The sequence below is a fragment of the Argopecten irradians genome, chromosome 10, assembly GCF_041381155.1.
Source record: "Argopecten irradians isolate NY chromosome 10, Ai_NY, whole genome shotgun sequence".
NCBI lineage: Eukaryota > Metazoa > Mollusca > Bivalvia > Pectinida > Pectinidae > Argopecten > Argopecten irradians.
Window position 1 is genome coordinate 12,858,952 of NC_091143.1, and position 15,780 is coordinate 12,874,731.

At 38.2% G+C, this 15,780-nt stretch overlaps 1 protein-coding gene across 1 annotated transcript in view; it reads right to left on the bottom strand.

Moving 5' to 3' along the window:
- The window catches only part of LOC138333147 (mucin-19-like), a 134,070-nt gene that overhangs the window by 29,065 nt on the left and 89,225 nt on the right, over positions 1 to 15,780 (bottom strand). Inside the window, exons 41-66 of the mRNA XM_069281319.1 lie at positions 15,440 to 15,673; positions 14,863 to 15,114; positions 14,056 to 14,514; positions 13,573 to 13,740; positions 13,059 to 13,169; positions 12,369 to 12,554; positions 11,753 to 11,968; positions 10,983 to 11,264; positions 10,334 to 10,570; positions 9,659 to 9,925; positions 8,999 to 9,178; positions 8,219 to 8,326; positions 7,807 to 8,076; positions 7,006 to 7,515; positions 6,518 to 6,673; positions 5,942 to 6,124; positions 5,408 to 5,569; positions 4,768 to 4,977; positions 4,384 to 4,563; positions 3,725 to 3,997; positions 3,145 to 3,279; positions 2,418 to 2,642; positions 1,901 to 2,032; positions 1,484 to 1,648; positions 811 to 933; positions 89 to 260 (exon numbers count right to left, since the gene is read on the bottom strand). Of these exons, the coding sequence (XP_069137420.1) occupies positions 89 to 260; positions 811 to 933; positions 1,484 to 1,648; positions 1,901 to 2,032; positions 2,418 to 2,642; positions 3,145 to 3,279; positions 3,725 to 3,997; positions 4,384 to 4,563; positions 4,768 to 4,977; positions 5,408 to 5,569; positions 5,942 to 6,124; positions 6,518 to 6,673; positions 7,006 to 7,515; positions 7,807 to 8,076; positions 8,219 to 8,326; positions 8,999 to 9,178; positions 9,659 to 9,925; positions 10,334 to 10,570; positions 10,983 to 11,264; positions 11,753 to 11,968; positions 12,369 to 12,554; positions 13,059 to 13,169; positions 13,573 to 13,740; positions 14,056 to 14,514; positions 14,863 to 15,114; positions 15,440 to 15,673 (5,596 nt within the window). The remainder of the gene's footprint in view (positions 1 to 88; positions 261 to 810; positions 934 to 1,483; positions 1,649 to 1,900; positions 2,033 to 2,417; positions 2,643 to 3,144; positions 3,280 to 3,724; positions 3,998 to 4,383; positions 4,564 to 4,767; positions 4,978 to 5,407; positions 5,570 to 5,941; positions 6,125 to 6,517; positions 6,674 to 7,005; positions 7,516 to 7,806; positions 8,077 to 8,218; positions 8,327 to 8,998; positions 9,179 to 9,658; positions 9,926 to 10,333; positions 10,571 to 10,982; positions 11,265 to 11,752; positions 11,969 to 12,368; positions 12,555 to 13,058; positions 13,170 to 13,572; positions 13,741 to 14,055; positions 14,515 to 14,862; positions 15,115 to 15,439; positions 15,674 to 15,780) is intronic.

The window sequence follows — 15,780 nt, forward strand, 5'->3', positions numbered from 1 at the left end:
ATACAGGTGTACAAGTCAAAGAAATATACCATTAACATTGACCTATAAAATTCAGTATAGTTTGGACAATTTGTGTTTCTAGTCTTACTTTGGAGTTCCTGTACTGGTGTTGAGAGCTCCAGTGTCATAAGGTCGACTTGAGGGGGACCTGCCCCCACAGTAAAATCCTGACTCACACCATCCGTCGGGGTACACATTAGCCACGCCCTCACAGTACATCCCTGGTGGACAGTCCAGACAGTCCGATTCTGATGTGGCTCCTAAACACAGATTTCAAAATTGGTTAAAATGTTTGAAATAATAATACAGTGTAACTTGTTGAATCCGGATATCACAGGGACCAGAACATTTGGTCGATATAGCAAGGTTTCTGGTTTATACAGGTTTAAATTACTATAAATTAAAAAGTACCATACAATTACACTGTAATAGACAGGGGTCCAGATTAGACAAGGACCAGTTTTGACAAGTTATACCCCACAAATCAAAACTTTTGTGAAACCTACAGAATGGTGATGAATAGAAGCATCAAACTTTGCTATTTCAAAGCCATTTGAACCTAAGCTTTGTAAAACTTAAAAGAAGTTCAAAGATTTAGTGTTTATTAAAAAACCTAATAGACAAAGATCAACAGAATAAAGTTAATGAGGTCTGGGTAAATGAGTTTGTATTAATGACATTCTTAATTATATATCTTGACTGTTACAGACTACAGGTAATAAATGAGGTCTATGAGTGAAATGAATTTGAATTTATAGCATTCATAATCACATATCTTTGATATGAATTAACAGACTGCAGGTTACTGACCTGTAAGGTTGTTGTAAGTACCAGGTGGACAGGGGTACTGCATGTCAAACTCCGTACCGATCGGACAGTAGAATCCAAATGGACAGATGGTTGGTACGACGGTTGCATTCACACAGTAATGGCCTGGAGACAAAGTACAAATAATACTGTAATCAAATAAATTCTCAAAGCAATTCAACCCATTCAACTCTGCAGACACATCTAAACTCTGCTAGTTCAAAAGCTAGAAGAGTTAGTTTTGGAATTTCAGGGGTAAAATATTATGCAATGAACATTTTTTAGTGACATTTAGAGAAATATAGATATGAAATACTAAATCCAACTTACTAAATGTCAATTGCTGTTCAAAAAAGGATATAATTGCAAATTTGAAATGATTATTTTTTCTTTGCCTATTTGTGAAAGGCTAACAGCAGAATGTTAGAAACCATGTTCCTTTACACACTATTCTGTCTTTACATGTTACTGAGTTTCCTCTCTTGCAGGTAGGTATCTATGGTGGCGTAATCTCTGAATAGTATGAAATAACAATCCTAGCACATGACGTCACAATCAATACCCACCTGCAAGGGTAGATAACTCTGCAAATAAGAAATAACCCCAGTGGTGACATATTTTGTGATAAATGAATGAAAACAATCAAGATAGTAGAACAAAATCCTAATTAACCCACCTTGTGTACAGTCAGAACAGCTACTCAAGCCAACAGTAGGTGCATATTTCCCTGGCCCGCAGGGAACAGCATAAGTTGAGTTGAGAGGACACTCGAAACCAGCTGGACACTGACCGCCGGTCCCGATAAAGGTCACTCCAGAGTTGGGAGTCGCTATGCTCACACCTGTAACAAAGATGACATTGTCAAAATGAACAAACAATTCACTTATAAAGCCTTCATAATGATATCATGCTCTTTCTTTTCTCATTTTAGATATGAAGTTAATTCTAGTTCCACAAAAATTTGAACTTTAACTCATTCATTCCTGGAGACACATTTGAGATCTTCTAATTCAAAGGCTGGAACAGTTCATTATGAATTTTCAGGGGTGAATGAGTTAAAACATAATGAGGATTATTTTGTTTGGCGTCTTACCTGATACACAGTAATATCCAGCTGAACACCCGCCTGCGGGTGCAGTTAGTCCGGTCACATCACAGTAGGTCCCGCCTAAACACTGTGTGCACTCGGTTTCATTGGCAAGTCCGATGGTCGCTCCGAAAGTTCCTATTGAAAAAAACATTAATGAACAGTAGATGTACATTAACAGGATATCCACAGGAGTCTAAATAAGGGTTCACAGCTGCTCAAAGAGGGCTCGTGCATTCATTTCCATTCAGTACATAGGATGCATCTTTGATTTACTTTACAACACCTTAAACTGCAAATCACATAAGACCTTATAAGCACCCATCCCTATAAGCACTCCTCCCCCTCTTGAGGCCTCAATGTCAATTGCCTGGACATCAATAAAGACCAAAACTGTATAAGTTTGAAATAATCTGTCTTATAAAGCACCATTCCATTTTTTTTAAATTTTCAAATGCTGTGGGTGCTCATTGGATACGGTATCAATTACAGATACAGAGTGATTGTTATGTTTTTAACTTACCAATAGGACAAGGGATGGTATTACTGCCTGTACCAGCAGGACAATATGATCCCTGGGGGCAGGGATCTGCCCGATCCCCTGACGTACAATAGAAGCCCTCGGGGCAGGGATAGCAGGCTCCTGCCCCGGTGTGGTTCATGTAGGTGGCTGTAGCACATGGTGTTGGGGATACTGACCCCACGGGACAGTAATTACCTATGGGACAGACATCACCAGTGGTGCCATCTAAAAAGGAAAAAAATAATATACTTTTCAACGGGATTTTTGATTTTATATTTAATCTGTTGCATAGCTGTAGGGGACGATATTTTTGCAATTTTGCGGGACTGAAAATTTGATTTGCATAATATGAAGAAATTATTTTAGTAATATAAGCCTTGAAAGCCAGATCACAGAATTCCAAAAGTGCTAAAGTAGAAATTTTCTTTTATTTATTTAAAATCTCCAAAGTTTTGATCCCTGTAGATCACCAGCTATATGATATCTGCTAAATAAATAATATAAATGATATTTTCCCTGATTCAGAAGTTATAAGTTTTAAGTTGTTTTTTCTTTTAATTTTATTTTTATAAAATTCTCCTTGAAAAAAAGTGATGTTTGTTTCCTCTGTATGATAATATTAGTTTCCAGAGAGTGACATCAACATTACTGACTGCAGAAATAGACTTAATGACCAGGAGGAGTCGGCTTCAGTGTATTGAGTTTGAGGATGGCGAGAATAACTTACCAGTTGGGTTGGGGTCCATGGCAGCCAGGGTACAGTAGTATCCAGCCCAACAGTCGCCAGTAATTGTGTCGTTACCAGACTCTAAACAGTATTTACCACCCGTACAGTCGACGCAGTCCGACAGCTGAATACGACCTACACAAACACACAGAAAGTAAAGTATTTATCAACATATTCCACACTATTTAATGGTTTATTCATCAAAATAAAATACATTTTATTATCAAAGTTTCACCTCTGAAACCTAATAATGCACTGCCCTAGCCTTTAAATTATTGAAGACTTGGGGTTCAAATGTTCCCAGAGGCCAATTCGATTTGCACTCTTTTCAGAAGAGAAGTCTAAGAAGATAAGTCTTCCCAGAAGATCTCCCAACTTACACACAGAAGAGGTTCCAGATATAGAAAACCTATAAAATGAGTAATATTCTAGAAGTAAAAGATGGTATATTGTGTTGCCTTAAAAAGTGAATAAGATTTCTTGAAACAAAAGTGCAGACTTCAGTCAAAGTTTTTCTCCTATGTAACTTATATGATTTTTCTTTTTCTTTTTGAGAATTAAGGGTCAGGTCAATTCTTACCAGTAGAAGGTTGGTATGTTCCTCTGGGGCACTCCACGGGGTACGGGGTGCCTCGGGGACAGTAATGTCCCGAGGGACAGACGTATCCGTACGTCTGAGCGACTGGCGTAGGTGTTATAGATCCGCTGACACAGAAATATCCCTCTGTACACTGGTCCCATGGGTTAACGAGGCCTTCGGTAGGACAGTAGTAGCCGGGGTCACAGGGCATACATTCATTAGCGTACCTCAGTCCGGTGCCATTGTTAAAAGTCCCCTGAGGACAGAGACTTCCTGTTGAGGGAGAGAACGTAGAGAGCAATAAGAGATTGTGCAATGTCACGTACACAAATAAAACAACATCAATAAGATTGTTAATGGATTGTGTACACTTTTAAAATTAATGTATTATTTTGAATGTAATTTCTAAATAATGTCCAGCCAAAGCTGTGTATAAAGAGCATCAATTCTTGGGGTGAAGAAAAATGGTCTATATAGCCATGTGGTCTTATCAAATTGTGTTAAATTTGGCCATCTGGGACCTTCAATATAGTTCAACTTCAAAGAATAAAATGTACTTGAGCTGGAGTACGAGAAGAAATTAAGACAAGTATATGTAGTGGGGTACAATAAGACATATAGACTTGTGGTGGGCTATCAAAAGAAATTAAGACACCTACCTGTACTGGATCCCTCGGGGCAGTATTGACCCTCTGGACAAGGTTTGCCTGTGGTCCCATCAGTAGGGGTAGAACTATTGGCCCCTAAACTACACACATAGCCAGGACTACACAGTCCCTCGTAGGCCGTCAGGCCTGGGGTCTGACAGTATTTACCGGGGTCGCAGGGTGAACACTCCGCTGTTCAAAGTATAAACAAGATTTTTTATAAAATCATTGCACTTAACCATGGTAAATGGAATTACTCAAATTGAGACTCACTGCCTGCAATTATGGTGAAGGAAATTTTTGATACTGAATAATATGAAAAATGGCAGTAATATAACTTTAGTTTAACCAGAATTCTAATGATAATACTACATGATAAAAGAACATATTCCTTACTTGAAGATGCAAGCAGGTCAAAGTTGCTGTAAGTTCCAGACGGACATGGGTTCTGGTAGTTGTACTCTGTGCTGGTCGGACAGAAGTAGCCCCTAGGACAATTGACTGGGTTGATAATTCCAGTGACGTTACCAAGCTCGTTTGGATCGCAGTAAAACCTGGAGGGACATGGCAGACATGTGGCTTGTCCAGTCAGGTAGTTATAGGAACCTGGAATGTCAGTAACAGAATTGCTGATAGGGTGGTAGACATTGGTCAAATGGACACACTAAGTAACAGTATATAGGTATTCACATATTGAATGTTGTAAACTTGCTCTAATATATTAGCGGGATTTTAATTTTTACTAAATTTGCAGATTCATCAAAATTTGCGAAAATTAATATCTCTTGTAGCTGATCATCATCATTGTTTTACAGAGTCTATTGTGTGAATGCTGATTTCAAAGACTTCACAAAAACAAATCCCCAAGAAAAAGTACCAAACAGTAAATCGTAAAATGTTTTACATGCAAAATTTAACAACTATACTGTAGTTGTGTACTTGTCCTAGCTGCTTGATAATGTACAATGATACAATGTTACAGCTGGTACATCAAACCTTATACATTCATTATGTTGTAAAATTTTCAATATTGTACCTCTTTCACAGACGATGGGCAATGGACTGCCTTGAGGACAGTAATCTCCCATAGGACATTCGTATGCTGCAGGTGTCGCTATTGTCTGTCCCGCTGGACAATAGAATCCACCGTCACACAAGCCGTTTTCTTCAATCAAACCGGGGCTGTCGCAGTACTTGCCTACAATCATAAAATGTATATTGAAAACTTAAGTAATTAAGAAATTTAAATAATTGTGAAATTAATGACAATTTTTACTCTGCTGTAAAACAATAGTTCCTATGCTTATTGTTTTTGTACTACATGTGGTGTTTATTCGATATTTACAACAAGTCAATGTGTACATCAATTATGGAAAAGTGCATGTTTTACCAATGCAAATCACAAAACTGAACCTTAGAAAATTAATGCAGTTCTTACAGCTACCTCTTAGAATGTGTTTGTCTCTGTAAAAAATTTTTTTAGAGAAATCAATCCTTGATATTTTTTTCTGGTCTTTTTCTTAAAAAAAAAGTTTTTTAGTTGTTAAATAATCACGAAAGGTTACCATACCTGGCGTACAAGCTTTACAATCTGTAACATTCGTGTTGCCACTGGAGTTTGAGAAGGTTCCTGTTGGGCAAGCAGTCGAGGTCGGCGAGCCCTGCTCACAGTAGTGACCTGGTAGACATACAAAAGCTGCTGGGTTCGCTTCGGTCTGGCCCATAGGGCAGAAGAATCCTGGGTTGCATTGTCCTGTATGATGGATAGACAGATTTTAAAACAATATATTATACTTCAATCTTCTTAAAACAAAAATACAAAGTCAGTAAGAATGTGGTTAACTTGTTGTAGTTACCAAGGATTCAAGGCCAATAGGTTTGAACGAGATCAGTCTAAAAATTGAAAAGCTGGACCAATCAAATACTACATCAAGATTTTAAAGTTAAATAACTTTAAGAGTAATATGTTTGATGTTTTGTTATGAAACTTTTCACATAATTTGGAAGGAAATTTTTCTTAATATCTTGACTGAACATATCTGACATTTTCTTTCATGTTAAGAATCAAAACTATCCATTTCAAATTCATTATAAAAGCTTCTTATATTGGTGACAATCTTCCAAAGTTTTTTGGTGCGGGCATTACCTTTCGGTGTTGCCAATTCGTAGTCGTCGCAGTACCAGCCTGCGGTACACGAGATTGGTGCTGAGGAACCCTCAGGACAGTATGTTCCAGGCTGACATTTCCCGCCGGTGTAGTTAAAATCGGGACACATACACATGTCAATAGAGCTATAGTTACCTGTGGTCAAACATAAAATTTTAAAATGAACTTTCCAATTCTTTTAAATGATCCAGAACAATTCCTACTTTTCTTTATTTTTAAGTATATTAATGAAAGAATCCATTTGTTTTTGATTTAGTGTTTGACTTTGAATTTTAACTACTGCTTAGTCATATCTGAGGATGAGCTATCCTTACATTAACCAATTATAAATGCAATTTTTTTCTTTGAGCAATGTCTAGAAATATAAATATCAATACTGTAGACAAAATTAAAATATCTGACATATATACTCATACATCAATGTAATAGGATAAGATGGGACAACAGCCCCACAATTTCAAACTTACCCTGGACTACTGGTTTAGACTCTGTCGAACCTCCAGCACAGAACCAGCCTGCACTGCAGTTTCCAGTTGGGGCGCTGAGTCCGGGTCCATAGCAGAACTCTCCGGGAGGACAGGTGAGACAGGACGACATGTCATACTGTGTTGATAGTGGATTATAGGATCCAGCCCAACATGGGTACTGGGTGCTGTACCCAGTACCCGCTGGACAGTAGTGACCGACTGGACAAGCGAAGTCTGTTGGGGTGGTAGTGTTTTCCATACAATAGTAGCCCTGTGTACATTGGTCACATGACCCCTTCGCTGTGACGCTGGTGTATGTTCCGGCCGGACATGGGATCGGTCGTGGTGATCCCTTTGGACAGTAGGAACCAGCTGGACATTCCTGTCCGACACCTTTGTGGGAGACGGATGAGGACGGATTGGATGTATCTACTCCATACTCACAGTAATACCCGGACATACAGCCACCATCTGGCTCAGGAGAACCAGGTGTTCCACAGTAATAACCACCTGTAGAATAGGGTCAAAGGCCAAATATTAACTTATTCATCCCTAAAGACACATTTAGACTCTTCTTAATGAAAGACTAGATCAGTCCATTATGAAATGTCAGGGCTGAATGAATTCAAGCCGCATCAGCAATCAAATGATCAAAAAAAGTTAAAAGAAACTAAAGCCTATCTATAAAATACCGTAGGTTAATCGATAACATGATAGATCATATAACATGGATCATAAATAAAAATTCCAAGTAGTTTAAAATGCTTTCTGTGCATTTGTCTTTTTACAACATTAACATACCTGTACATTGTGTACATTCTGGTTCTTGTGTCAGTCCGGTCGTGTTTCCAAAAGTTCCGGTAGGACAAGGTTGTAAGTCAGCTCCAGTTCCTTCTGGACAGTAATAGCCCTGAGTACAGATGTCAGCACGGTCGCGGTTCACACAGTAATAACCGGCAGGGCAGACGTAGCAGGCAGAGGCCCCGGTGTGGTTCATGTACGTACCATTACCACACGGTTCAGGCTTAGTAGACCCAGTCTCACAGTAATGTCCAGCAGGACATATATCACCTATGTCCAAAGATATCATAATTAATATCATCAAGGAAGTGTGTTGAAGTTTCATCTCAAATACATTAAATGATCAATTTACGTTTGCATAAGACTGAATATTTCTTATTTTGTGGGCCATCAAAATCGTAAAGTTCCTTACCAGTGGTGCCATCTGTTGGCGACGTGGTGTTTGCGCCGAGTGTACAGTAGTAACCAGCCGAACATGCAGCGGTTACATTGGTCATGCCGGTGCTCTCACAGTAGAATCCTGAAAAAGCAAATTTTATTAGCAATTTATTCCTTCTTAAATAAAAATCTCCAAGACATTTCTTGCAAAATTACTAATCTGAGTTAGCTTGTCTGAAGTTACTTGAAGATTTCTTAAACCCTTATATTAACTGTGGCCAATGTGATTGTTTTGAGATTTTCTTCATCTCTAAAGTGTCTTGTACAAGAGGACCATTAAGTTAAATATTTCAATTTATATAATTATTTGATACTGAAAAAGGCTTATTATAGTAAAAAATATCATTAGCCAGCTGATGAAGATAGTAAAGAATATAGCCAGTGTAAAATATCTTAGATAGAAAGGGAGCATGGTTAAAGGTCTACAAACTGTAGAAATTAGGTCACAGTGACCTACATTCATTATATTTTCACTGTTCCCAAAAGGTCAACAAACTGTAGAAATATGGTCCAATTGATCTACATTCATTATTATGGAATCGTTCTTAAAAGGTCAACAAAGTGAAATAAGGTCACAGTGACCTCCATTCAATATATTGGCACCACTCCTACAAGGTCAAAAAACCATAGAAATAAGGTCACAGTGACCTATATTCATTATAGTGGAACGTCCCTAAAAGGTCAACAAACTGAAACAAGGTCACAGTGACCTCACTGTTTTGGCATCATTCCTAAGGTTGTCTATAAGACTTACCAGGGCTACAGCTGATACAGTCGCTGATGTCACCCTTTCCAGTCACATCCAGGTAGGTTCCTGATGGACATTGGAAAGGATTGTAGGTACCATTTGGACAATAGTGTCCAGCTGGACATACATCTCCATAGCTCTGGGCTACAGGGGCAGCTTCAGTTGATGCCAGCGAGCAGAAGTGACCTTAAGAGAAAAGATATTGTAAATTTTTAAATGTACAATATACATTGTAATTCCATTATAAACAGAAATTACTTTCACAGCCAAGAAAAGAAATTCTAAAATCTTTAATTTAAAATCTGTAAATTTTCAGATTTTTTTGCAGAGATCAGAGGTTCTAATGATATCAATAGGAAACAAGTCAATTGAATTTTATTCAGGCAATATTATATCCTTCATAAAAAATTTCAATGTTTTATTTGTATCAAAAATTTTAAATTTCATATTTCATTCAATTCAATAAACTAATTAATAAGGGAGTTTTTACTAATGAGCGGGTTTCCATTTTACTTTTTAATCAGACTAGAAATGTTGGTAAGTCACAAATGCCCTTTCTTCTATATACAGTTTGGCGGGGCAGGACAGAACTTGATGGGATGGGACAGATGTAGGAAACACTATATGCACCTTAATTTCATGGCGTGGTGTGAAAAGATATCTTACCTGCCCAACAAGTGCCGGACACAGCGGTCAGTCCTGTCTGACCACAGTAATGACCGGGGGTACAAGCCTGACATTCGCTACTGTTGACCAGTCCTGGAACATTACTGAAGGTACCAATGGGACATCCATTTCCAGTGATGCTGCCAGCCAGACAGTACCGTCCAGAGGGACAGATATCACCGGTTGTACCATCAGCAGGAGTGGCATTGAAGGCCGCCAGTGTACAGAGATGACCTGGGGCACACAAGGCTGTTGGTTCGATGTTACCTACAAAACAAAATATAATTCTTCGTAATTCAAGGTCATTTATATCGCAAAAAAGAAAATTCTTGACCAAATCAACTCCATTTTTATCTATCTGTCATCTGCTGGAAAAAGATCATACACAATTCTTTTCATTTTAAAGTATCAATATCATAAGTATTGTATTGTTCATCTAAGGCCCCTTACAAGCACCTACATTCAAATCTTACCCAAGGAGGGAGTGGGGACTTATTGGAGGATTATGAAGTTTAAGAATCTCAATTCTATTCTGAATTTTTTTTCCAAAGAAAGAAGAAGAGCTTATTTGATGATTAAGAATTCGAGGAACCCAAACCACAACTTTTACTCTGAAATTTTATTCAAGGAAAAGGGGAGCTTATTTGAGGAACATGACTTTGTAGAACCACATACCTAATCCACCACAGTAGCTGCCAGCATTACAGGGCGTACACTGTGCTGCACTGTTCAAACTTGTTGTGTTACTGTAGGTGCCGGCTGGACACAAAAACTCTCGTTCATCCTTGGTTCCGGCTGGACAATACGATCCGGGTGGACAGGCTATTGGCACGGAGACTCCGCGGTAACTCCTATAGCGGTCTGTGTAGTTTGCTGTACCAGTAGTATTGGCATCCAAAACTTCGTAATCACCTGGTGGTAAAAAGGAATAGACATCTATATGAAGAATCCTATCATACTAAGTTTAAAAAAATTCAAATATTATAACATTAAGAACAGATATCCTAAAGGGATTTTTCAGCTGCATGGTATTTTTTGCATACTTTCGTCCAAACATGGTTAAGTTGAATATCTATATAATAATTGATGTAACACTGTCTTAACTTTTAATAGCTCATTTTACATACATTTTTACTGTTAAACTCAAAAATTCCTTTCAAGTGATATTGAGTCTTGGAAGCAATAAACAGCTAATGTAAAGTAACATCTTTTACTATCAAGATCAATAGTATTTTAAGATGATAAAATTATGTAGATTGATAACAGAATACTAATAAAACCTTCAGCAGAATATAATTTGACAAAACATAAATTCACCACTAACCGAATGCTTTACAGTAGGATCCTGCAGGACATATATCACATGTGCTCTGTTTCCAGTGAGGCTGGTAATATCCGGACGGACATCCGGTCTCGTTCCAGCTGCCCTGCTCACAGAAGTGTCCAGGACTACAGGCCAGAGTTGTGGGGCGGGCCGAGTCCTGACCCTCGGGACAGAAGTAGCCAGCGTCACAGTCCGCGGTTGGAGCGGCCAGGCCGTACTGCTGACAGTATTTACCAGCGGTACATGGCAGGCAGTCAGTCACATTCACATTCTGTTGTCGATCTAGAGGCAGAAATGTAACATTTTGAATTCAAAGATTTTCTACAGATTTCAATATATCATTTTTACACCAATAACTAACAATTTAAGGATGTCCCAAGATTTTAGCCTAATCAAATAAAACGACCAAACAATTTCAAGTAGGTAAACTGTAGGTAAATGGTAGACACTCCAAGCAGTTATTTTTATCTATTTATCAACTACACTGGTCTTAAAGCCTTAACATAAATTTTATACATATATTTTGTAACAAAAAGTTAATTTCCAATTCATTTATTTTTACATCAATCATTTATGAAATAAACCTATTATCCTTACTCAATATACTTAATTTCATATTAATAATTACCTCTTTTTTCACAGTGATTTAATTTCGCGATTTAGACTAAAGTGGTGGCGACAAATTTTAATGATTTCTTATCATCTGCTAAATACCCGAAATTCAATTGCTTATGAAAAGTTAGTTTATGTGATGACACTTTCGTTCTTACCTGAATATGTTCCCGGAGCACATGCTACCTGTACAGTGGTTCCGTTTGGACAGTAGTGTCCCATATCACATGGGACAGGGTCCGGTACACTGGCACTTCCATTACAGAAGAATCCGGCATAACATTCGCCAGTAGGTGCCGCCAATCCAAATGACTCGCAGTACATTCCAAGGGAACATTCCTGCTTCTGGGCAGATCCGATTGGACAGTAGGTGCCTGGAATTATTTTTAAAATTCATTAGAATTAAGGATTTTGTCTTACACTAAACAAATTATAACTTTTGATGCTTTCTTTTCCTTTGTCATACATCAATTCTCCCAAACTTTTCAAAGTCTATTTTTACATATATTGCATCATGACATTAAAATCAAACTTTTACTACAAATTACTTAAAAGCATCTTTTAATACCAAAGGTAATGATTAGAGGAAAATTTACCAGGAATACAGATACTGTTTGATAATTTTTTCAAGCATCAATCATTTTTCACCCCTGAAGACACATTTGGACTCTTCTACTTCAAAGCTAGGGACAGCCCATTATAAAATTTCAGGGATAAATGGTTTGATTATTCATCCTCTTATTGCTGCACAAATCATAGTAAAGGGATGATTACCTGGTGTACAGATACCGCCTGTGTCGTTCAGACTGTACATGGGACATGTGTAGTTGAAGTTGTAAACGTCAGATGAGTTGACCCACATGGAAGGTTGGGAGCTCCAGGCTCCACCCGAGCAGTACCAGCCTGCTGAGCAGTCTCCAGTGGGCTCAAATAACCCTGTACCATCACAGTACTTGCCAGCTGATAAAACAAAAATAATTCAATGAACATCCCAGAATACATATATGGACACCTCAAGTTCTAAGAATGGATCATTTTATATTGTAATTTGAAGGGTGAATAAACCAATATTCTCAGTACTTGCCAGCTGATGAAACAAAAAAAATTAATAAATTTTGCACCTTTAAAGTCACAAATGGGCTCCTCAATTTCTAAGAATGGACCATTTTATCATAAATCTTAGGGGTACATTAGCTGATATTCATCAGAATAAGTCTCGACTCAATTTCATCTTTGTCCATATTCAAAAACAAATATTTTCTTATTGATATGATTCTTTCAAGCAGTCTCAGCTGACAATCAAATGAAATTAACTTCTAATCTTATCTTTTCACAATAAGAAAGTTGATAAATGGCATCTCAAACAAAGGAACCATCCTCTCATGATATTTCTTAGTTTATTTTGATAATCTTTTAGGTGTTCTTATGTACCGGAGAATCAGTTAAACATTGTTGTGAACTTACCAGTACAGGAGATACAATCGTATTCACTCTCCCCGAGGGTCCTATTGTTGTAGGTACCAGCGGGGCACAGGTACTGGGTCGCATACTCCGTCCCTTGAGGACAGTATGAGCCTGAAGCATCAAAGTTGATTTCATTATGATTACCAGGTACACATGCAAATAGGACATAATAGCAAAGTGTGATTAAAATATTATACCAATTTTGAATTACGACCAGAACTGAACTTGGGAGTACAAGCTAGGAAACAGTTTGACAGGTTTGTCCTATAGTTACCGTTTTTTTTATCTTACTAATATTATTAAGAGAACTTCTACAGGAAAGATTATTTATTGCAACATTTCATGACAAAATTATAAATTGAAATTAATTAATTGTAATTGATTTCTCACATATACATTAACAGCTGAATCACAAATTTTTAATTCATTTAAATTTTCTCATTTTAAAACAAAATCATGAAATTCTATTTCATGCATAAAACCATTTATACAGTATAAGTACTTCTACACTGACCTTTTGGACATGGTGTGCCAAGGTAGGTGGTCGAGTTGGCTGGACAGTAGTAGCCAGGTACACAGGCTGTACAGACAGCCTGATGGGTCAGATCAGCATAGGTTCCTGCTGCACAGCCAATGGGATCTGTCGTACCGACTGGACAGTAGTGACCGAGAGGGCAGCCATCTAAACATCAAACAAAACAATTCAGCAAACGCTTGGTAAAGTATCAAACCATCTTCAAGGATTCTTTATTTCACCAAATTGTCAAATCCACTACATTTTATGGAATATTATGTTTTATACCAAAATTGAAAGTTGTATTCTTCTTTTTACATCATTCAAACTTATCTTTCCACTGAAATTTCGCATTTTCTAATAACGTAACTTAAATCATAATTCCTCAATATGTTAAGTTAAGATATTCATGAATCATTTGATGACAAATTAAAGAGAATATTTCAATATATATTTCATGAATTAATTATTTAGACAACTTACCACCAAATCCTGTGTTGTTGTTGCTAGGTGCTGCAGTATTGACTCCTGATTGGCAGTAGTAGCCAGCAGCACAGGGACCTGTCTTGTTGTACTGGCCTGGGTTGTCACAATACCAGCCTCCGTCACACTGAGTACATTCACTCTCCAGCATCAACATCTCCACCGGATTGTAGGTACCCGCCGGACACAGCATCATGTTAAAGCCTGTATTGGCCGGACAGTATCGTCCAACTGGACAGGGGTCAGCTTGGACCTTGTTGACACAGTAATAACGTGCTGGACAGGGGTCACAGACGCTGGCCAGTGTGTGGTTCATGTAGGTACCGTCAGCACAGGGGATGGGGCTGGGGGTTCCCATGGGGCAGTAGGATCCTGCAGGGCACATGTCTCCAGTGGTGCCGTCGGTGGGAGAACTACTGTTGGCGGCACGGTCACAATAGTAGCCTGGGGCACAGTCACCTGGAACACAGATTTCAGTAGATATAAAAAAGAAACCTAATCAGACTCCAACACTTCCGTTACAAACATCCTCCAAGAGACAATATCGAAGACCCCCTTTAAGACACTATTTAAGACTTCTGCAAGACATCTGAACAAATTCTATTGAAGACTTCTTGAATTCAAGTCGTTCCAGAACTCTCTACCACTCTAAGACTAATTGAAATCCAGAGGCAACTTTGAAGTTAATTAAAATTTTTATAAATCAATTGTGTAAAAAAAAGTTTGATTAATTGATCAAATATAAGGAAAATGTAACTACAAACAAATGTTTACATGGATTGCAAGAATACATTAACAACAATATACCTGTGTAGTTCATCTGTCCTGCAGCATCACAGTATTTTCCAGGAGCACAATCCAGGCAGTCGAACACGGAGGATTTGCCGGTATCAGGGAGGTAGGTACCAGGGGGACAAGCTAGAGGTGTGCCTGTTCCCAGTGGACAGTAGTGACCAGCTGTACAGGTGTCACCATATAGCTGACCACTTGGATTCTGGACAATGGCTCCCAGGGTACAGTAGAACCCGGCCAGACACTGACCGGTGGGTGCTACCAAACCTAAAAATAGGACCAGTATAACTGTGTATAACTTTGTCCTTATTTGTCAATATGTTATGTTACTATTCAACTTTAATACTTGGGATGAACCCCATAGTATTTGGTGCATTACTTTACTACATAATTGACCTCTGTATAAAGGACACCTGTCTATAAAGGACATTTTTTCTTTTCTCCCATTAGTGTCCAAATCAGACAGGTCTGACTGTATTTCAGATCTATCACATGTCCTTTTAAAAACTTTGAAAAGTAATAATCTATATCATAAAATCATGCAATTAGCATATATTTCCACTTTTTCACTATCACGATGGTTGTTACCTACCATCTGTTGCACAGTACATTCCAGGGATACAGGGCGTACATGACGATACGTTCTGTAGACCGGTCGTGTTACTGTAGGTCCCTTGTGGACACTGGGTACCCTGGCCTGATCCTGCCGGGCAGTAGTCCCCAATTTGGCATTCATAACCGGTCACTCCATCAGTGGGTCCAGCCACTGTAGCTCCGGACACACAAACGAATCCAGCATTACATGGTCCAGTGGGCTCGGTCAAACCTAAATACAATCATTCAAAAATGAATTGCTTGTCAACTAGGTATTATTTTATTCAAATCTCATACAGATGTCATGCATATTTGACATTCTATATTTCTGACAGTAAG